This window comes from Temnothorax curvispinosus, unplaced genomic scaffold, assembly GCF_003070985.1.
Source record: "Temnothorax curvispinosus isolate PA1 unplaced genomic scaffold, ASM307098v1 QBEX01013599.1, whole genome shotgun sequence".
NCBI lineage: Eukaryota > Metazoa > Arthropoda > Insecta > Hymenoptera > Formicidae > Temnothorax > Temnothorax curvispinosus.
In genome coordinates, this window is record NW_020223379.1 from 50,500 (window position 1) to 73,837 (window position 23,338).

At 35.8% G+C, this 23,338-nt stretch overlaps 1 protein-coding gene across 1 annotated transcript in view; it reads left to right on the forward strand.

Moving 5' to 3' along the window:
• LOC112463733 (calcium/calmodulin-dependent protein kinase type II alpha chain) overlaps positions 1–23,338 on the forward strand; it is a gene marked incomplete at its 5' end in the record, with an annotated part of 76,028 nt that overhangs the window by 44,367 nt on the left and 8,323 nt on the right. Inside the window, 4 exons of the mRNA XM_025030261.1 lie at positions 753–842; positions 11,127–11,183; positions 16,442–16,657; positions 19,601–19,753. Of these exons, the coding sequence (XP_024886029.1) occupies positions 753–842; positions 11,127–11,183; positions 16,442–16,657; positions 19,601–19,753 (516 nt within the window). The remainder of the gene's footprint in view (positions 1–752; positions 843–11,126; positions 11,184–16,441; positions 16,658–19,600; positions 19,754–23,338) is intronic.

Genomic DNA, 23,338 nt, shown 5'->3' on the forward strand with positions numbered 1-23,338 from the left:
CATCGATACGAAAATATTTCGTGCGATCGATAATATAAAAAGTGAAATGATATAAAAATCCGTGATTACTCGTTGGTGCGACGTCGATTGCTTCAGACAAACGTTCGACGAATTTAATTAACATTTTTTCCATGCGCACGAAACGAATAACACACAGATTATAACAGCGGTACTTGATTGCATTTTTGTTTCGCGATCAATAAGCATTCATGGAGAGAGAAAATATTCGCTCATTCTGTCTCTCTTTTTTTTCGTCTAAGAAAGCGGACAAGCTGGTTGCTGGTTTCAGATTAACATTCGGCGTCTGAAGCGAACTTGTGGTGTGCGTGTATGCGCGCGCGCGCTCCTGTCGCATTAAGAAGAGACAATGTTTTTTTCAAATTCGAGCGTTTGACGTCAGCTATAATAATGTTGTGGAGCACATTTAAAATCGAGAAATGTTCTCAAAACCATCTCGAGGTATGCATTGAAAAACGGATTTAAATAAACACTCGAAGATCCCGAGTGGACCCATCTAATCCAGCCTCTTATATTCTCCTAGTTCATATCCTCGTTTCAAAATTGTTCCGTTTTTTACAACGTTTTTTCTCTTTCTCTATATCTCGTTTTTTATCTTTTCTTTTCTTCTCTTGTTCCTATCTCTGATAAATCTTTGATACTATTTTTGTTCTGCTCTCTCTCTCTATCTATCTATCTTTCCTTTGTTTTCATTTTCCTAATGTCGATTTATTGAAACGCTCTGCGTACTTCAGGTCGAAGCATCATCACGAAGAAGGGCGATGGCTCTCAAGTGAAGGAATCTACTGACAGCAGCACAACGATCGAAGACGATGATGTTAAAGGTAGGAGATTCCCGTCCTTTTTATGTCTCTTTTTCTCTCTTTTCCTTTCTTTTCTTATGATATTAGACAACATACCAAGTTTTTTAACAGGAACATAAGTCGACTTTCGAATCGAGATTACAAGCACGAGGTAAATAGAATCGGATGAGCCGACTTTTGTATCGTATAAATATTCGAAATCTTTTCACACGGATATTTAGTGATTTTCATACGCAGAACACGGGAATAGTTTCTCATCTGTGATATTGCTAACGACATTTCGGTGAGAAATCACTCGCGCAATTTCAGTTGCCGTAACGAGCACTTGTTTAAAGCCAGTCGGCGTCTAGTTGTTAAAGCACGTCGCCGTTGTACTTGAAAGCCCTGGATCCTGGTTTGAATTATGATAGCGATTCCGTCGCCGCCGCGCCGCGGTATTGTCGTCACGCGAGCAGAATAATCGCGGTGATAGTTCCGATAACAATGGCCTGATACACAAGTTCTTAGCTCCAGGTAACGATTCGCGACGTATATATCTCTTTACCGCATACTCTCGTTATGGGGATTTGATGAGAAACTTAAGTACAGTCGGAGAAACTGCAGCTTAAGGTATCCGCGGCTTATCGCATAATACCACTTTAATAATTATAAAGGTCAACATTGCTCTTAAATTCAATGATATATAGCTACATGATAAACATCTCAATTTTATCTGTTGAGCTCTGTTGTGCTCGAAAATCAAGCTGAGTTTTGTTAAAATTTTATACATTTTATTTATATTATTTATATTTAATTCAAATGGTACTATCTTTTGAAATTTAATTATAGAAACAAAATTTAATTGCATTTTATCAGATAGTAATAATAATATAATTACCGATAATTACTAAGAATGCGTATACTGTCTGAAAACTTATTCGAATTAAAGCATTTGTACGAAACGTAAGAGATCATGTTGCATTAGACCTCTCACGCGCCGTGATATTATATTTAGGATATTATATACATATAATATAAAGGATCTAACTGATTCGACCCAACTGATGTTCATTTCTACCAATACGGATTAACTTTAACCTCGGTTTAAAGTTCACTTTTTATCTTTTTCTAAATTCCTGAAATTAGAAAAGGATAAGAAGTAACCGAGATTAAAAAGTTAATCGGCATTGGTAGAAATGGACATTAATCGATCATTTTTCCGATCTTCTTTGTTTGATGTAACGTCACGTATTAACATGACGTTTACCGCAATCTATATTGCGGGAGATTAATTTACGCATAAATGTTCTTATTGCGCATAAACGTAAAAAGCGCGCGCGCGTATTGATCCGTCATTAGAGGTACTTGTCTCGTTCTCACGTGCAAGCACGTGTAAGTCGATCGTTGAACGATAGCTCGAATACCTAGTTAACTATCTACTCGTTGCTTATCCTTTGGTCCTGCCACCCCCTCCTCACCTTGCGTACACCTGTGCTCCGATTATTGATACACTCACAGCTATACCGCAAAAATTCATGGATGAGAACGTCGATCGCGAAGAATTTCGTTTAAACTTATTTTTATTTAAAGCAAAAATTGACACAATTAAATTATGAGAAGTGATTATAAAGCAGATGCTTGATATATCATACTTGATTATATGAAAGCAAACATTTGAAAAAATTTGATTATTTTATTCTAACATTTCTGCGTCGGATTTGCATTGTGTGACTGTTTTTTTTTTCCGAATTGATAATTAAATTTTATTAACATATCTGTAATATCAAGTCTGTGTTTTGATTTTTTTATCATATATTTTATAGTTTATGGTGTACTCTCGGTCACAAAACCTCAAGTTTGTCTCTCCCTCCTGGTTCGTAGAAAAATCGATCTTGCCTTGATCTTTCTCTCTGCCTCTGTAGATACTTTTGACTGTACACTTGTCGATCGATCTCTTTCGTGTTTTACTTGTCTTTCGTCTGTCCGAGTTCGATCGTACGTGTACATTCTTCAAAGTTCACCGAAGATACCTATATACACAAGCGAAAAGCAAGACAGTCGATATATATATAGGTATTCAAAATTTGATTTAGGCTATTTTCCTACAAAAATGCCGCGCGAGCGGCTACACATACACACACATACACAGAAACTCTTATTTAAATTATATTTTAATAGTATTAGAGTACGTTAATAGTTTCGTAAAGCTTTATCGATTATGTCGATTACATTACTGTATTGCTTTTCCAGACCTTATAAAAATATCATACTAACACGAGATACGATTGATACTTGTCAGTAATATCTACGCTTGAAGTTTATAATATAAATAATTGTGTCTTGTGTAGTGAACATTAGCGCAAAGTACACACATATTTAGAATCATTTATTTAAACGTGTATTACATGCCCTCGCCTCTCATCATCGATCCAATATAGGAGTCTCTTTCTCGTTTCGTACATTAGCATATATCTTCGAATCTGTCTTCTCGTGAGAACGGTCCTTCAAGTTTCTGTCTAACTCTGGCAGTCGATGTCACTCGCAATTTCTCTATCATATATATTGTATGCGATGCCCTCCCTGTTCTGACATACTATTCTGAAACTGTTTCTGATACACACATGCGCAAAGCAATGCATCCCAGAGCTATCTTCTTTCACTTTGCGAATATAATTCGCGATACGTAATTAAAAGGTGTGTAATCGATGATTGTCGAAATATTATGTTTTACAATGTATGTGCCGTTATATACCGTTGCACGTTCGCGAGCAACTCGTTATGTATCATACAACAGGTCATTAAAATGGAAGAAAGTATTGAAATTGCTTTTGACGAGCGGACTCTCGCAGGTATATGTATGTACGCGACTTGCGCGACTTTTAATACGTTTCGGACTTGCCTCCTTTGTAATTATACCTGTAAACTTGAATTTGCATTATTTTATTCATCGAAAACTTTGAGACGCACTTTTTTTTATTTCAAAACAATACTTACTCAACCGCGTGAATATCGATCGGCTCTCGCCGGTTCTTTTGTTCCGCGTATTCGGAGAAATTTGAGAGACTCCTCTTGTTCCTACATTTTCTGGCAAAGTAGAATTTCCCCCGATAGAGATTTCGATAGAATCGTACTTTCGAGATACGACGTTTACGTTTCACGTTACATTGCATTGGCATATAACGAACGGTAAATAACTAAATTTAATTATATTTAATTAAAGAACGGACTATAATAAATTTTGACTGACGCAAATAAAATCAATTTAAACTTATTGTACTTTTTAACTTGAAAATTTTACATTTTAAAAATATATATTCCGGGATTACATATTTTATATGTATATGTACAATAGTTTCCGGTTTAGCTATGGCTTTAAAACAAAATAAGATGAATGAATGATAGTCCATTATTACTATTAGATTACTAGATTATAATTGTAACAATATTTTTTGATGATCAAATGAATGGATTTGGATTTGCTTTTTGCCGCATATAGGCCGAGAAAGTACAATCCAAATTATCTTTACATGAAAAAATCCGCGTGTAAATCCTCCTCTCCTACCTCACACAGCCGCAGCATATAATTTGTCGGATATCCGAGAGAACAATAATATTGTTCGTGCTTTCGAAATTTCAAACATTCTCTACACGACACGAGAAAACTCATACCTCGTCTCTCGTCCATCAGGATCACACAAATGCATATTTCTCTTATACTTATATAATAATTGGCGTGTTATTACATACATTAATGTTTATGGAGAGATAAAAGAAATTAATTGAGATGACGCATTTACTTTCGGACTCTCCTTTATATTCCTGTGCGAAGATACTGGTTTCAACGTTCAATTTTCAGAATTTCGCGCGCTCGATACTTGTATTATCTAGCTTTAGCAAATGCAACTTTGGATACACTTTGCATATACAAATTCGCGTGACCCTACCCATTTTATGCGTAGTTGATAGCGTTGAAATAAATTTGCTAAAATAAATTAAAACGAAAGTGAATCGATGCCATCTGTTTTCCATGCTTTCGTTCAAACACACATACACACGTTCACACAAATCAAATGGCTTCGTATTCGTGTCTGGCTTCCATAAATAGAGACAACGTAAAGGCAAAGCACGAAATATATACATTCAATAGTTGCGTAAGAAGTGACAATGTTTTGACTATTGTTTTGTGCCCCAGTAGCCGATGCTCACAAATCCATAACACACGTAGACGAATGACGTGCGCACGCGTATTGTGACAGCAAATAAAAGAATGCACCGTACATTACATAACATATGTAATTAGATTACAAACACCATAGACATAGACCGAGCGCAATTCTCTTTTCGAGACACATGCTCATCATATCATTCGATCGCGAAAGTGTGATCATTGTGATTGCATCCGTTTAATGTACACGCACGGATTACCGGACGTACTGACGCTTAGCGGCCAGCTGGGAAAAAAAGAAATTGAAGAACGCTCACACACACACACGCGCGTAATATATTTGCGCGAAATAATTTTCACAAAGTCGAGCAGACGAACGAATTTAGCACGCGTAATCATATAATGCAAACACCTGTGTGTGTATATATATAACTCATATACATGCGGAACCATTAATCAACTCAACAATTTAATTATTTAACAGCTCAAACATGGCGTATATCGTCTGGTAATCTTGTTTGTTTTTCCACTTGAATTAAAACCGGTCCATATTTCGAGGATCTGTGTAACAAGAGTGACGAATTGACAATAAAAGAATTTAAAGAATCAGCTAAACTCATCTCGGCTTTTTCATTTAAACAATTATTATATTGTATATTCCAAGAGAAAGAATTACTACATACTATTCATGGATGATGTAAATTGTATCAAAAATTGTACAAAAATTGTCTGTGTTTATTCCATATCTAAGCATTTAAAGATTTAAACAGCTCAATATACTGAACCTAATACATTATTCCAAGAAAAAGAAAAAGAAAAAGAATAAGAATAAGGAAAAGAAAAAGAGAAGGCGGAAGTTGCTCTAGTTTATGGCAGATCCTGGTTCTTCGCATTTACACACGTCGCGTCGGGCCACAAAAGCCTGATTTCACTGATTTCGTGTCACTCACGCATTGACCTCGCGCTTTTGTTACGTCGCGCATTATTCTTTTCTCGCCTACACCTTCTCTTCTGGAATAATTCACTGGCGATGTACACGTGTGCAACATGAAAAACAATTTGTTTGTAAGTATTTGCCGCCAAGTTAAGTATCTACCACTATCTGCAACCACCATTGTCATAAGTTTCCCTGTTGACGTATAATGCATCTTTTTTTAGCGATTACCGCACAGGCGATCTTTAATGATTTTTAATAAAGTAAGACAAACAGGCTCGATTAAAATTAGACAACGTTTTCTCCCGGTACGATAAAGAGATAATTGACGATTGTGCAATTCGGTAGATGTATTGTAAATTTTAACGCGTTTCTCTGCCTCACTCGTATATATTTTCTGATCGTACATATTGTACATGTAGTACCTACATTGAAGAAAATGGATTCGTAGAACATAGTCCAAGTAGCGATTAGGGCTGTTACTTTTGGCAACTTGGAATCTTCGAAGTTTAAGGTGTCTTTGAAGTTGCGGAGCTTCGAAGTTCCAAGTTAACTTCGAAGCTTCGCAGTGTCAAAGTTTCAAAAATATATATTTGTGTGAATGGCGAATTCATTTAGAAAACGTTAAAAATATTGTAAAAAGAATTAATATATATGCTCATATATATATGTAATAATTTTCATGTTATAATAATACTTGAAAATTATTATTTAGAAATAATTACACATTTTTGAGCATATATATTAATTAATTCTTTTTACTTACAATATTTTTAGCGTTCTCTGAATGAATTCGCACAAATTTATTTACACAAATATATTTTTTGAAACTTGGAAACTTGGAAGCTTCAAATTCTTTAGAAGTTTCAAAGTTTGAATATCGAAACCTTCGAAGCAAATTACTAGCCTTAGTAGCGATAGCTGCGACAAATTAATCTTGAACGGCTAAGTCTGTTTATCACCAAGTTTCCTTGGCATTAATGTTATTAACTTATTCAAGTCTTATTCAAATTTTGTCACGTAAAACACTCGGACGAGCATAATCGCAGGGAAACAAAGAGATAATTCGGGAGAAATAGCCTTCCAAGATTAATATTATAAGTAGTAATATAGTAATATTTCAGCGTGTGTGTCAAGCCTCGATAAACGAACGAATTATAAGCACACAATTAATGGTTAAAGATAGTTTTATTATAATTATTAACATATAATGTAAACGCTAATTTTATGTACTTATAGAGGATTTGTTTATGATTTAGACGAGCTGAAAGGGTTATCATTTCTTATAACGTAAGTCTATTATGCGCGGTTACGGCGCGGCGTGTTGTCATTCGGTATTATCACGTACTATACTTTTTTTATATCAATCTCGATGTTTATCTATTTTCACTTCTATTATCTTATTCATTTTCGATCATTTGATCGTTGATTTTTCAACAGCTAGTGACTTCGAATCGCTCCGACTCGCGGACTCACGCTGCTTTTGCTTGCATTTTCTTTTCCAGTACATTTGCCCTTTGTCTCTTAAAGCCGCAATTAGCACAGAAAAACTTAACTTACTCGCTTTTATATGTTTCTTCGTCATTCACAATTAAGCTTTGATCACCAAAACGCTCGTTTTCGGCTCGTTCCTCAAACTGTCTGTGAATAACTATCGATTGCAATTGTGAGTTTGTGAATATCGAGTCGGCAACGACCGGTTTCACTCAGGGTGGCGACTTCTCTCGACTTATCTACATACATTACACATAAAATTGATATTTGTCTTTCTCTTTCTTTGCGTTTTTTATATTTCTAGTGAACTTTTTGATATTGATCATGAACTTCTACGCGACAAATATATTAGCAGCGCAAAAGAAAAAATTTAATTATGAAAATTTTTAAGCTTTTTTTAGGCGACATATATCACGATCATTACTTTCTCACGCTTAGATCTCATCTGGCATATTTGTGTTTCCTTATGCTCGCGCGCGCGCACACACACACACACACACACACACACCTCCTCGGTGTTGTATATTTTATATTTCTCTTTTTTTTGCTGTGCCACGCGTTTTGCGGACTACGTATTGCAACTTTTTAATTGACTGGCTCTGATTTCGTCTCCTGGTTTTATCGTGTGAACCAGAGCGATAGGACAAGGATGTGACGAAAGAACTATTTGTCGTTAGTAACAAGAAAGCTAAATGAATTTTATTGTTTGGATGTCGCGCAATTGTAAATGGAGGAAAAAATAGTTGCTTAGGCGAAACCGGTGGCAAATAATGGAGCAAACATGCTCGAAAATCCGTTCGATTTTTGCTCTATGTATATAACTTTTCTTTGTATGACCCCTCCACGTGCACCGTGTACGTTAAAGGAACACGATCGTACTACGATCATGTTCTTAAACGATCTCTTCACCTTCTTCGAATTTCTTGCATCGTAACACGTACACCTTACACACTTGGGTTATTATTACTACAGCAAATTTGAAATCACACGTATGTATGCGCACACACACATACGCACGCACGCATACAACAAACACATAACAAACAAACAGACACACAACACCGCTCTCTGTCGTCGTCACAAATCTTGACTCTTGATGTTTAACCTAGTGTTATGGATTTATGAACACCAGCCTATTGTACTTCCGTCTCCCTTTTTCTCGCTCTAGCGCTTGCCTCACTCTTTCTCTCCCTTCCTTTTGTCACTCGCTTTGTCCGCTTGATCAGTCGACTGAATTCCACCATTCACCATTCACATTTCTGACCCTTCATCCATGCAACAGCCGACTGGAAATTGATTCCACTCACTTTCTTCTCTTGGTTGTTTCTTTTTTGTATGTCAATCCGATTTCTCGCATGTTTCCCGCCTATCGCACGCTTGCTCGCCATCGTACGGCTTTTTGCAAAGTCTCGAACCGAGTGTCGAGGAGATTTCCTGACACGAGGAAAAGAAAGAGAGGAATTATAATTTAACGGCATGAGGTAGCTATAGACAATTTCTTTTATTTTTTCTTTTTTGACAACTTATTTTTAATAAAAAATAAATGCCAAGTTTCATATACGATTCCATCAATTTCAAGTTGTAATTTTCACATTTTACATTTTTACAGATTAAATAGTTTGACATATATGAATTTCATGTTTGTTTTTTATGTTGGGTTGCGTTAAAGTAGTCGCATTTAAATGCAGATAGATCTAGAAGACTTGGTAGATTATTACTTTCGAGGAATTGCAGAGAAATATAAAATCTGATTTATATAGCATTCGAGAGAATAACAATTATTTTTATAATATTATTATACTTCCAAGCTTAAAAATTGAAATCACTAATGATCTAATTGTCAGAAGAATTCAAGAATCTCTCTCTCTGAATAATTGAAAACATAAAATAACGTATACGTATTTCAAAAATTTGATGTACTAATGACAAGAAAATCTTTTTGCCATGCATTAAATGCAATTGTTAAAACTTTTAATCTTTTAGTTTATATAGTAACTATTAATATTTCAAGTGTGTTAAAACCGTACGATTGGCTCGATCTGCACGCATCATAATTTCTTTTTTTTTTTTACTTTATTATCCTACTACTCGAGATACGATCGATACGTGTTTCCATCAACGTATGCACGTTCTTACTGTAAGGTGCACTTTCCAGCACTGTCTCAGTTATCAATCGATGGTATCAATCCAATTTTTTTGTCAGATAACCGTTCTTTTTTATATACTATAGTTCCGATGGTAACGGCACCGCACGTCTTCGTAGTTCCCATAAATGAAAAGAAAAAAAAATAGAATATCTAAGTCGCAATACGATTGTTACATTTTCGTCAGTCACAAACGATACTCTACATTTTGTTGCGCCCTCGTCGTCACTCTACTTACGTCACACTTGTTACCACAATATATTAAGTGTTATCGCAGCTTAATGGCCGTGGTTTTCTATGCAAAAGAAATCGATTGCCATCAATTTGCGCGATTAATACTCGCTGCAAAGTAATGACCACCTGTGCTTTACACGAGGGAATTTTTCTTGTCGTACGATAATTTTTCGCAAATTGTTAAGTACGCAAATAATTATATAGGTAATGAAAGCATGATTATCATAACTCTCTCACTACTACTTATGAAAAATTGCTAAAGTTTTTTGTATTAAAAAAAACCGCGAAGAGTGTAACGATATATTTTATACTTTTATACGGACGTTTTATTGAGATTTAAAATCGACGCTGGGAATATCTACATGGTCATGGAAATTTTGTACAAAGGTATAAAAGTATATTATTGGAAGTGTTTGGTAAACTCTCGAATAAGAATCCCTTTGGTATCATCCTGTGGCGATTCTCTATTGAGAGCCTTGCTTTTTCGATCTTTTATCAAAGAAAATCAATATTTATATGGCGATTTTATAGTCGACAATACAAGATTTATTTTTGATATCATTCTACAGCGAATGTTTATCTTATAATATATATAAATAAAGTTATTGTGCGATATTTAACATTTCTTAATTGTCGTTTTATATATATATAGATTGTATATATGTATATATGTATACATATAAAATGACATAATGAAAAATGAATATCAATATCGTGGAACTCGGCCATTTGCTGCTACATAAAAATCCAAGTTTAATTAGTACAATTATCAAAGAAGACCCTCGTTTGCCATAAGGTGAATACACCGCGGAAAAATGAAGCAAATCTTTGCATATCGCTTCTAAATCTATGATATATATTATCTATCACTGTCTGCATATCTTATATTTATTTATATGGTGATGATTGATTGATTTAATTTATTTCCTCGTAACTTTGATCGCCGAATATTTTTATTAATATAATTCATTAATATTGGTTATTAAATATATTCTTTCTTTCTCTCTTAGCATTCTCGCTCTGAAAAATTTATTTTCAAGTGTGGTATGCTAATTGAAAAAGAAGTGGTTTACTTCTGTGATGTTAATAATAAAATTTTTCTAACAATTTGTTTTTGGGCTTCACTTTTCTGCAATGTATTCTTTTCGTTCAACGTATTTCTTTTGATGAGGAAGCGATATTGTCGATTTATGTATATCAGTATTTAGATAAATCGTGGAAAATAAGCCTAGCTTTTCACTATGCGACGTGACTTTATCGATATTCCATATAAATATCTTAAGCGTTATGTAATGATATATACTTTTTGTATATTCGTATATTGTATACGTGATGTATGTGTGTATGTTGTACAGAGGATAAGAAGGGCGGTGTCGACCGGAGCAGCACGGTCATTGCCAAAGAACCCGAAGGTAATCCCAACTCTCGAGACTGAGAAACGTTTTGATGTTTCAACTTTTTTTATCACAACATATGTATATATATATATTTTTTTTTTCTATTGTGCATTACTTTGTAAACGTCGCGCGATTGTATTGGCCTCTCCCATCCGAGCTTTCAACGTTTAATTAAACAGAAAGTATCCTGATTAAACTTAACTGTTATCCACTGACGTGAAGGAAAGGCTAGATATATGAGCCACTTGACGAAAATTTAAAAATGTGCGATTACATAATTGTAAAAGACACGTAATTCACTAATGCACCATTCTATATATAACAATTAACATTATAATTTTTATCTTATTTGTCTCATAATATTCTTGTCTATATAATGTTTATGAATTTTTTCGTGTTTTTATCGGGACAATCGCAATCGGTATATTATCACGCATCGAGGACTTTTTTTCTAGATAAAATTCGTATTCCCGTGATATATTTCGGGAATTATTAAACCCATATGGCACTTTGTCCAAGCGAACATGTGGAAAGATAATCCTACGTTGTCGCAGTTGTGAGTTGACGTGTTTCAGAATAATAACCGATAAAGTCCAAAGTACGCGAAACGAAAATTATCTTTTGCAGAGAGATGGGCTGTTCTTGTTTTACGTGAATTATTTTTTTATACAAAATATTAAGGAATACTTTTAATCTGACTTAAAGCTATTTAACCGTTGTTGCGGCAATTAGTGTTAAGAACTACCTGCCGACAACTAATGATTACGGCGATATCGTGCGGTTATGCAGCTTGCAATATCATGACGTCGCAACAAGCAAAATTTGGACATAGCGATTTGTGTTCTGCGTGGTATTTTACATTGTGTGCAAATAAACATAAAATCAGTTCTTTATTACATTAGTAATTTTAGCTGAAATTATTTATTAAATAATGAAACTAAATTACTCATTGAGGAAGTTGATTATTTGTAACATGTTAATATTATATTTGAAACGAATATTCTGTGCACGATGTGTGTAACAGAATTTTTAATTTATTTTAATATAAAATCTATATACATTATTCTTTAAAATCAAAAAGGTGATTCATAATAAATATGCCATTTGCCGTGTGTATATTTATATCGAGCTTGCTGCAGATAAAACTTATTGTTAGATACATGACAATTTACATGATCGCTTGCTTGAATTCTGACAAAGATCACGCGTCAGTGATTAACGCGATTATATACCGAAGATCTCACAGCGGCTTAAGGAGGTATAACTATCAGGTCAAATCCAACTTATTGATTTGAAATTTTTGTGTAGTCTTGGAATGTGTATAATCTTACCGTGTGTGAAATTGCAAAACGATTTGCCATCGCGGTTTTTAAATTTATTTTCAATTTTTAAATGATTTATTTAAGCAATATCAAGTATAAAAATGGGACAAAATTGCGATTTTACTGCTTTTAATTGCTTTTTCTGTCCCAACGATAACATGATAACATGTTGTTTATGAATCATTTCTGAGACTACCTTTACGCTATTTAATCGTGAAAACAAAATTATATCATATATATATATATATAAATAAAACAGTCGTACCTCCTTAAATCGAATGGATCTCTCGCGATTTTTCGATGCGCGCAATATCGTATAAAGAGGACCCTTTTGATAAAGAGGAATTTATGAAAGGTCGTTAATCGTTATTTCTTCGCGTCCGTAAAAACGATCAGTTTCAGTTTAAGAAATCGACCACGATGCATGTAACGCATTTATCTCAATCCGATATCTACAATTACCCGCGAGATATTGGCGGAGGAAGGATGATCCGCAAGTATCATCATGGTTGGGAGAGGGCCGATTTCACGAGAGGCTTCGTGTCCAGTTTCATGCCCGAGCTTTTGCACCCTTTCTGTTGCCGCTTCTGCGAAATTGTATTGGCGCGGATTTACCGTCTCCTTTCGTCTCGTCGACTAACATTCCGGATAACTCCGGATAATTCTCTTTCTTCCTATCATTCTTTTTTTTTCCTCTTATGTACATGGGTTCCCTTCTAATCGATTTAAAATTAATACCCCGTAGTCCAAACTGAGGATCCTCCTGAGCCCTCTTTTGATATGCTTCACGGCAGCGAAACTGCATCTCATACAGCTAATGCGAGTGGAGCTAGAGATTATGTCTGGTGGTGAATCATTGTGATTGACATTAATCAAACTGATCGTCGAATCCCACGAATTGCATTGTGTCGAAACGACGCGACATATCCTTTGAATCACTGTATTTAGACGTCTGTGCTTAATTGGACCGTGACGCCGGCGCCGATGACGCGGCTATTAATTTACTCCATTACCCCGTTACTAATACGACTACTAATTCTCCTCATTTCTACTTACTATAATAATTACATCATCTCGTATGATCAATGTATTGACTAATATATAGAAACGTGAAAGTGATTATGCTCATGTAAAAACATAATAATTTTTCAAATTGATATTTTACATATATGTATACGAAATGATGTAAATATCGTAAAACTTAAAAAAGGAAGGGTCTTTGATTTTGTACGGAGAAATAAAATAAAAAACGTAACATTTTTAGCTTTAATTATTCTTACATCTATGTGATTATACAGATCACGCATACTTGAATTTGGGTTGGTTTTTTTTTTCTTAAGAATCTTATCTACGATCAAAGCGAGTAATCAAGTTGTGTCGTTGATATTTATCATTTCGCAATTGTGGAATTAAATTAAGGTAACTAACTGAAATAAAAGCTAGTGATGATAAAATGGCCAGCTAATATCGACGATAATGATCGATTCTGCACAGTCGGGCATGTAAATGTGTATAATGAAGTCGTTGACGCCAAATCAGTTATAACTATGTCATAATAAAAGCGGCACGAAGGCAGCACTACAGTGATAATTAACTCGAAAGTTATAATTAACTCCATTTATAATTCCAACTAATTGTAAGTAACATGGAGAGCTTACTCTCATTGTCAGATGTAAGCTCAGGCGCAGATGGTTTAAACTTAAGTAAAATTAATCACGCAGTTGAAACAAAGCTGGATTCGATCCTTAGAATTCTGCAACGATAATTAAACATCTCATTTTATCTTATTGTGCACAATAATATTTTACACGTCTCATCTGGATCAATAATATAAGAAAAAGTATACGGACGGTTTGTTATCGGCGCAGATATTATTTTCAGAATATACATATACGTGTCTTGATTTCTCCGCATTTCAGAATTTACACTGCGTTATGTGATCTTTTTCGCATTGTTTCTTGCGTAATATGAGGAACTTTTGAAATTTCGCTTTTGTATTTTTAACGAACTCGACAGAAATTTTGACAAGTTTTCATTGACAGTGTACACGAATAAACATTGTTTTTCTTTTTTTTTTTTTTATCAAATCGACTGTCCCTGCGGAAAGCATCGCGGCTCCACTCCGCCTCGCGCGCGCTTGAAACGTACTGTCAACAAAAATACCTGGCCGCTTGGCATTACTTGAAAATAGATCGGGGCAGCGGTTCAAGACGTCGTCGTACGTCCGACTCACCTCGCAAGTGAATTAAGTCGCGCTCGACAAAAATTTGCCTCTCGATTTTGGGTTTTATTGTGCCGGCAATTTCGCAAATATTTGCCAATGTTACGAGAGGGATTTACTTTCGTCTTCTCGCAAAAGTTAATTTTTGTGCATTTGATATTATGCCGTTATTATGATATAACGTCTTGTGCCCTCCGCGGGTGATTTAGTGAAAACTTTCTACATTCAACATTATAACGATGTCGGCTAATACCATACCTAGCTCGTCTAAGTACACGGAGAATTACGGTGAGTCTCTGGAGATTTCGGTTCTGCATTACATTTCGCTGTAATTTTGTTACGTATATGTATATATGTATATTTGTATCCGTCTCATACAATTATACTTTGCCTTCGTGTTGATGGTGTTTGTTTGCTTAATACCAGATAATCGGTAGTAAAAATTCTCGACGTAAACGCTTTTTCTTCAAGAATTTGTTCTGGAATAATTTAATAAATGGCCACTTCTGCAACGCTTCTTTATTTATCTTACAACGAATATCAAATACTTTATTTTATTACAGACACACACACACACACATTGATCTCTTTTTGGTAGAAAACAAATAAATCGATTTGGATTTAACTTCAAATACCTTCGCGCGCGCTCATGAATTAAACTTTTGTCAAAGTCCTCTTGAAAATAAATTTACGCTTATCTTCAAACTTAAATCCTGAATTATCGATTCTTCAACAAGTACAGAATAAAAAATAGGTCTACTCTGAAAATGGCTAAATTGGCAGATCAAGTATGCGAGAAGTGAATCTAGAGTGTTTTGTATACCGATCGTTGCTGATCTATCAATCGCGAACTGCTATATTAATCCAGAACAATGTCAATGTGCAAAAGAAACTTTCGTTGCGGTTAAACGCTACGTGCAATTGGATCATGATTATATATATATATATATGAGCGCGCTTCTAGAATTCTATTTCAAGACAAATAAACTTTGTCTAAGACGCACGAGCGAAAATTTACACGAGATCACATTCTCGTTTCACTTATACAAGGCCATTGCTATACGCAAATAATTTACGCCGTTGACTTCTCTCTCTTACTTTTTCTTTTCCCATAATCTATATTCTATGACAAACATTGATCCCGATCATTTAATAAATTAAATTTTCTTTTTTTGTTCTTTGAACAAATTTCTTCAACTCTAATTCTTCTACTAACATAAAAATTTTCTCATTTTACCGATTCTGTGCTCTGTCTAGTCTTGAAGGAATATTTCTTCTTCCTAAAAACTAATTCTAGTGTATGTTTATCAAGATATTTGTCAGGCTGATATTGCTCGATAATGCTAAACCCGTTTACAATTAACATAAATTAGCTCGATAATAACTTTATGTCCCCGACCCGATCCAATTAGCGAGGTGTGGCTTCGCGACTTTGCATTGTTTTGAACGCGCCCTTCGTAATAATTGATCGATGCTCAAGGTTTGCTCTCTCTTTCTCTCTCTTCGTATGTTTCCTCTGTATCTCTTCGCGTATCATTTTTGATATTGCGGCGTAAAAGTCAAAAAAGTCGTAGATCGCGTCGTGACAACAGTCGCCTCGCAGAATTTGCTTCTTGCCTTTTGTGCTTTGTGACCATTTCCGTTTTTCACCCGTGTTGTTGCTGATTGGTGCGCTACACCTCTCGAAAAGAAATCCCCCTCCGAAACAAAAACTCTTGGCTCGTCCCAAGGTACACCTCCGAGCAGTCCCTCGACAATGTCCGCGTTCTCCAGGGCGGTCAGTGCGGCCACAACCGTGGTGAACAAACAGGTCCCGAACCAGACTCAGACCCAGACTCAGACTCAGACTCAGACCCAGGCCCAGGCTCAGGCCCAGATGCAGGCCCAGATTCAGAATATGGGCAACCCCCTCGGAATTGCCGCGGTTCTTCTACAAGGGGCCCAAGGTAAAAGAATTTAGACTCAATAGTGGTGGAATTTAAGGTAAACCGAGTCATCAATACTTAATTTTCAATCCTATTTGTGGCCCTATGATCTTAGGGAATTGTTTTAAATTATTCCCAAGATAAAAATTTATGCCGATTGTATATTTAAACTTCAAGAAAAATAGATTTGCATAGAATCTAAATTATTATTATTTTTTTTCCACTTTAAAGTCACTTTAAATGAATTTAAAGACAAAATATTTCTCTTGGTATCTTTGGATCTCATCCTACTTACAGATTTCGAGTCTATCCATTTAATAGATAGTGAAATTTTGCTTAAATCGCATTACGAGAACAGTGTAGCCAAAAGAATCGTTTGCTGATAAATCCGATCTTCCGGATGCAAAACTTTTAAAATTGATTGTTCTCTAAAATTGACTGCGAAACAAAATATTCTCTCGTTGTATGTACATGAGATACTTTTCAAATTCGATCTCTCGATATCGCGTGTGAAATGATGATCTGAGAGAATGGTGTGCTTGAGAAGGAGAGGTGACGAGTCGAATGCAAATCGCTATATCGAATTAAATTTGCTATATATTTTTTTAATCGCATTTATCAAATCGTAACCATAAAGATAAGATAGTTGTGATAGCCTAACATTTGTGTAAACATTTCTTTGTCGTGTTCAGGGGTCATTTTACAACGTAGAACTTTTTTCAACAAAAATTTTTCGGAATTTTTCTCAATAATTTATGTTTATAGATTATAGATCAATATTCAGGAATCACCTGCTATGTTGTAATCTGAATGGAGAGAAAGGAAAATAAAAGAAGTATGATAAATATGAGCTTGCGTTAAGATTGGAGATAAATCGAAAATATGAACGCTTAATATGGATATGTTAGCTACAAATGATATAACATCGTATACGAATCAAAGCGATGCAAAATGTGCGTTATTGATCGCGGTTTGCTCGAGTTTTTCAACTTTTTGAATAACAGAAGCCCAACTTTTAAATTGTCTTGTGCTTTACGAAAAAAGATTCCATGGACTCGTTCCGTAGAACAATTGTCGCATAATGTCGCAGTCTCTCTCTCTCCCCCCTCTTTCTTCATTCCTTTTCCCTTTCTCTATTTCTTTCTCTCTTTCTCTACTCATGTCGCAGGATAAGATGTAGGCACATTTGTACACAGGAAGGAGATACTAAAACGCAATTAACGGCGGTTTGATCAACAAATCGGTAAGGTTACCCAAGTCGGATGACCCATTTCTGCTTCCACGCTTTATCGAGATTCTTCGTAGAGAGCACATATAGACAGTATAGACACACGTATATATACATGTAGTACATACCCGACGCGTAGCAATAATCCCTGATAATACGCGGACGAGGCAGAAATCGGTCTAGCCATTTCTGCTTTAGAGAGGCGCAGCATGATTTGAAATTTATTATAAACAAGTTTTTCTTTTTTTTAATTAGATATATAATATATACTTTTGCGAGATTCGTTACAATACGTTCCTCGCTTTACTTGCACTACTTTTCTTTTAGCGTTCATGCTTTCTCACGCTCTTTAGTTTTACCCGACAGCTTGTCCGTTTTTCTCGCGTTTGTCATACATTCACGTTGCACATTCATACACGCATTCGATGATTTTTTTTTTAAACTTTAGATAAGGTCCTCAGCCGACGATCCTTCCGTGAGAGGTACGACAAAAACGAGAGACAAGCGAGCTTTTCTCTTCACTCTTTGGGCTCTGCTCGACATATTTACATACGTAGACAGTATTGTCTGACAAATAATCGATTCATTCTGTGAGTAATCGATTGACCGCGGACGATCGTTCGATCGGTGATTTTCCTTTACTTTTTCCAAATTTCATCCCTCTTCGTCGGACAGGACTTGGACGGTTACAAGTTATATAAAATACACTGATTCGCGTTTGCCGTCTCGTTCTTCCGGCGATATATCGCTCGACGACTCCCTCGCTCTGCTGCTCTTTCATCAGATCTTTATTATTTACGGATTCGAGCGTCGGGAATAGACGACGCGATGATCGATCGCGTTTTACACCATCTCGTCGGTCACATTCGTTCCCGTTGAATTCTGCAAGTGGAATGAGTTTGATGGACAAGTAGAAACAGACGAACAGCAACGACATATATATACATACGAGACATAAACGACATAATCGACATGGGGGAAAAAAAATTAATATCAACACGTTTGATGCAATAAATTTGTCGAATAAAATTTTTTTTGTAGCCAACTGCTATATATTTGCAATAGAATTTTTTATTCGTACATATTATTGGAAGTATATTTTATTTATTAATGTAATATTCGACATGTAAGGCGAAAATCATTATTATTATTCGTCGTCGTGAATTCTCGACATAAATTGTCTCATATATATAGGTCATTAAAATGCTGTTACGCGTCTAACATTTGGTAATTAAGTTTCACAATGTTTATTATAAATTATAAAAATTTGTCTCTTTTCGTCTGTTTTTTTCCAATTATTATGTAAGTTATTATGTGTAAAGTAATAAATTTTCTGGACAACAGGTATAACTTGGTTAACTTAAAATTGACTTAAAAATTTATTCAAGAAGATCTTGAAGCAATCATGAACGTTTTCATCAATCCACAATTTTAACATGTATATAAATAAAATAATATTATGCACGCGACTAATTTTAAGATATCCTGTTTATTGTGATTTTTCTCCATTAGTCTTTGTAGTCGTTGTACAAAATATAAATCTTAGAAAGGGGAGAATTTGCGAAAGACGGGGAGCACAGTTTGAGCCGATCTAGAGAGCATCGCCCGCCGGTCTAGAGAGCGGTCGGACGCGATGCAACGGGATCAGACACGACACGACACGACACGACGCGACATGCAAAAGCTTCTTTGACGTTGACACTAGCTCGTGTTTGGTTGGTTGATTGCATGACTAGCTGGCAGCGCAGGATGCGGTAGCAGCAACGGTAGCAACAACAGCCAGAACAGCCAGGTCGGCGCATCGCCTTCGTCGCCAGCCAATGTCAGCCACCAAGCGAATGGCAGCAACGAGTCAATAGCATGGCGACGCCAGGATTCCTCGTCCACCGGTTTGTAGCACGATAACTTGGCACGTTCCCTTCCGTCTTACAATTAAGACTCTTTCCTTCTTCCTAGAGGGTGGAAACGATCCTGTAATTCGATAATAATTGTCGATCGCCACTGCATGCTATTATAGAATTCAATCGGTTGTTCTTGACCGTCATTAGAGTTACATATTATGTATCGCGCAGTTGACTTTATCCGTCAAATTATCATAGCATACATTTTCCGTCTATTTTTAGTGTTGGTCACTCGAATTCCCTTATCAATTCTTATTCAAGTTTGCAAGGTCGCTTGATCGATCATTGACGATTAGTTGCTTCTTCTTGTTAAGCTCTTCGATTACATTCTTATCTCTTGGCGATATTGTTCGCCTCGCGGCAAAACTGTTTGCAGTGTTTGCACGTGTGCTATAAATGGCAATAAGATAACGTTTAACGAAATGCCGGGGAATACGGTCACGTAGAATATTTACGAGACACGGCTAAACAGAAGTATTATCCGAAAACCACACGTTCATTCGCGTCGTCTATAAATAATCGGCATTAATGTTCCTTATGTGATTTATGACTTTATGGGAAACGTGTCGATTACGTTTTCTCTGCGTCTGCGAATAAAACGAAATGAATGTGCAAAAATAATGGGATTAATTACAACTACCAGCCTGTTTGGACATTGAGTTCAATTTACGATCGACGCGATGACTGCTGTAACAACGTTACAGTAAATAAATATGAACAACAAATACATTTGATGCGATTGATATAAGCGAAAATTAATTGACGAGTGAAATTGCATGTGCTCGGAAATCATTTTTGTCAATGTTCTCTGGTATTTTTCGTCCCCCCCCCCCCCCTAATCTGTTTGCTTCTGAAATCATTTTTAAACTTAATAAAATCTCGCGCTATACATATATGTATGTTAGGAGATGCAATTAGAGAATTGCAATTGCGCTTGTCTGAAAATTGTAATTGCACTTGTTTTCTATTTTCGTAATGGTTCCTTATTGGACACGAATGTTAAACGGAAGATATCAACGATAATAGTAAATTCAATGCCGTGCGGTAAGTTTATTTTTTTTATCGGATGAAACTCGGGCTTTATCCGCGTTTCTTCGCTATATCGCACGCACCGGTAAAACGAAGAAGAAACAAAAACATAAAGATGCAATCCGAGCGTATCGGGAAGATTTCCAAGCACCCTCAACGCGCATAAATTTATCTTTTCCACCCTCTATCCCTTTTACTCGCAATTGCGACTTATCCCGGTTGTCGTTGAGCCGATACCTCGCAAGCTCGATTCAATCCGACGGAGAAGCTTCTCCGTTTTCTGGGATATTACTACTCCTGGGATGTCACCTTGACCGGCATTATGTCAAGTAACTGCCGCTTGTGCGAAGCAGACAATTGACATTATTAAATGCGATTGTCATGCGCGTTGATACTTAAATAGCGCGCTCGATGACGATGAGATTAACGTTTCGAATGCAGACAAACGCTCGCAACCATTGCAGTATTTTCGAATACCGTGCATTATATGAACAGGGGAGGCAAATTTAGGAAATGGAATTGGTGATCCAAATCCCACGAACATTGATATTCCCATACAACGTAACCCAAAGCAATAAAATTTCAAAGAACAATTGATACGCGAGGATCTGGGTATCGCGTTCGATTTATCCAAAATTCTCTTTATTTATTATAGATATATATCTTTATTTAAACATCATTCTTTCTTAAGTCTTTTAAGTTCCATGTATATTCGATATACTTTGGCATCGCCAACTGACCGAAATTTCTTCAAATATGAAGAAATTTTGTATTCACGAAGCTTTCGAGTTATCGGCACTTCTCTTCCGCGAGATTATTGTTCACGATCGGCGTTGTGTTACCAGTTTGTTTCTGTTTGTGTCTCTGTGTGTTTCTGCATGCTGCACTGTGTGTTTCGCGTACCGCCTCGTGATCGCGCGTCTTGTGTGCGCCTGCATGCACCTACCCCGCAAAAAAAAAATGCAGAACGGGAGGCACAACGGATGAGTGATGCCGGCCGACACGTGTCCCGGATGGGCAGCATCCTCGACGAGGATCCCGAAGACGGTAAGAGAACCGTCGACGCCCGTAAACTCGGGGTAAACGCGAGGGAGAGAACCACGCAGCAACCACCATGCTGGAGCCCCACATCTTGCGGTTTGCTGTGAAACTCGCGTGGGCCGCCTCGTGTTTCCTTTAAATATTTTTACGGGAACACTAAAAAAAGTAAAAGAGAAAAATACTTAAATCGTACCGTAAACGAAGTTTTAAGATTAGATTGTCTTAAAATATTAGAGAATTTGGCAAAGTGACGTGTTTAAATAAACAGAAAAAATATAACAGTAATATTGTTTTTTTAATTAATGGAATATGTAGTTGTTTTTTATGAAACCTTTTATGTCTAACGAGATGATAATTTTTTGGGAGATATAAAAATCGACTTTTACAAATAAAATATCTTGCTATCGCATTTATCGACTAGTTTAAAAAGCAACTTTTTTTTTACATAGGAATTTCATCTTTTTCCAGTACTTCGATTTTGTTGCATATGAGGTTTTATAAGAAACAATCGTAATTCATCAATTAATAATGCACCAATTAAGAGAAACAGACGTCTCTCTAACTAAAAAGTCCCAGCGGAAATCCTAACGGAAAAATGAAAAAATAACTAAAATTAATAAATTAATTGATATTTTTATACTTATTTTTTGGGTGATTTTTACAATTTTCACAATTTTTAAGTGTGTAGATTTAATCTGGTGGATATCTAATCGATATTACGATATATTCCAGACTTCTATTCATCATATTAATGAATGGATCGAATTCCCTTGATTACGCTTCATCCCATCCATCATATCGTACATTCAACATAACGCTGACTCCATGCATCGCAAGCAAGGAGTAAGTAACCGACTGATCAGACCGAGACGTCTGCGCATACGTCTGCGTTTACGTTACCTACCTGATTCCTGATTCGGTCACCGCGCGACGATCAATTTCTATATAATTAATACGTTACGCAGATTGTTTCTTATTTTATTTATTATATATTACATAAATAAAATTTTGGAATATAAGATTGATTTACATCACAATGAGATTCGATATTCACATCATTACTTTTGAAAAATAATTTTAATCGGCTTTTTTCATTTACTGTTGAATAAATATACATTTCATGATATCTTTCACGTAAAATAAATTTATTTTCTAAATATGCGATTGCTTTGATAACTGAAAAATGTGGCATTCGTAGGTACGTTTTTTGGCAATAGACTATTTTAAATCTGAAGTAATGGTGGCCTGATAAGCCATATAAATACACCATATAAACACGTAATACACGTATATGTATATGTATAGCAAATTGGAAATTGGCTGACCTGATGCTCCAGCGTTTGCTGGAGCTAAATTGTAGTTAATACCTAATCGGATCTAAATCCACGAGCCGCGGTAACGTGGTTAAGATTCTAGGCGTGTATTAGCGTTACGATCGAAGCCTCTTGCTGATCTACGCTACGGCAACTTGAAACGTCTCGCAATTGTCCTTTATATAATTTG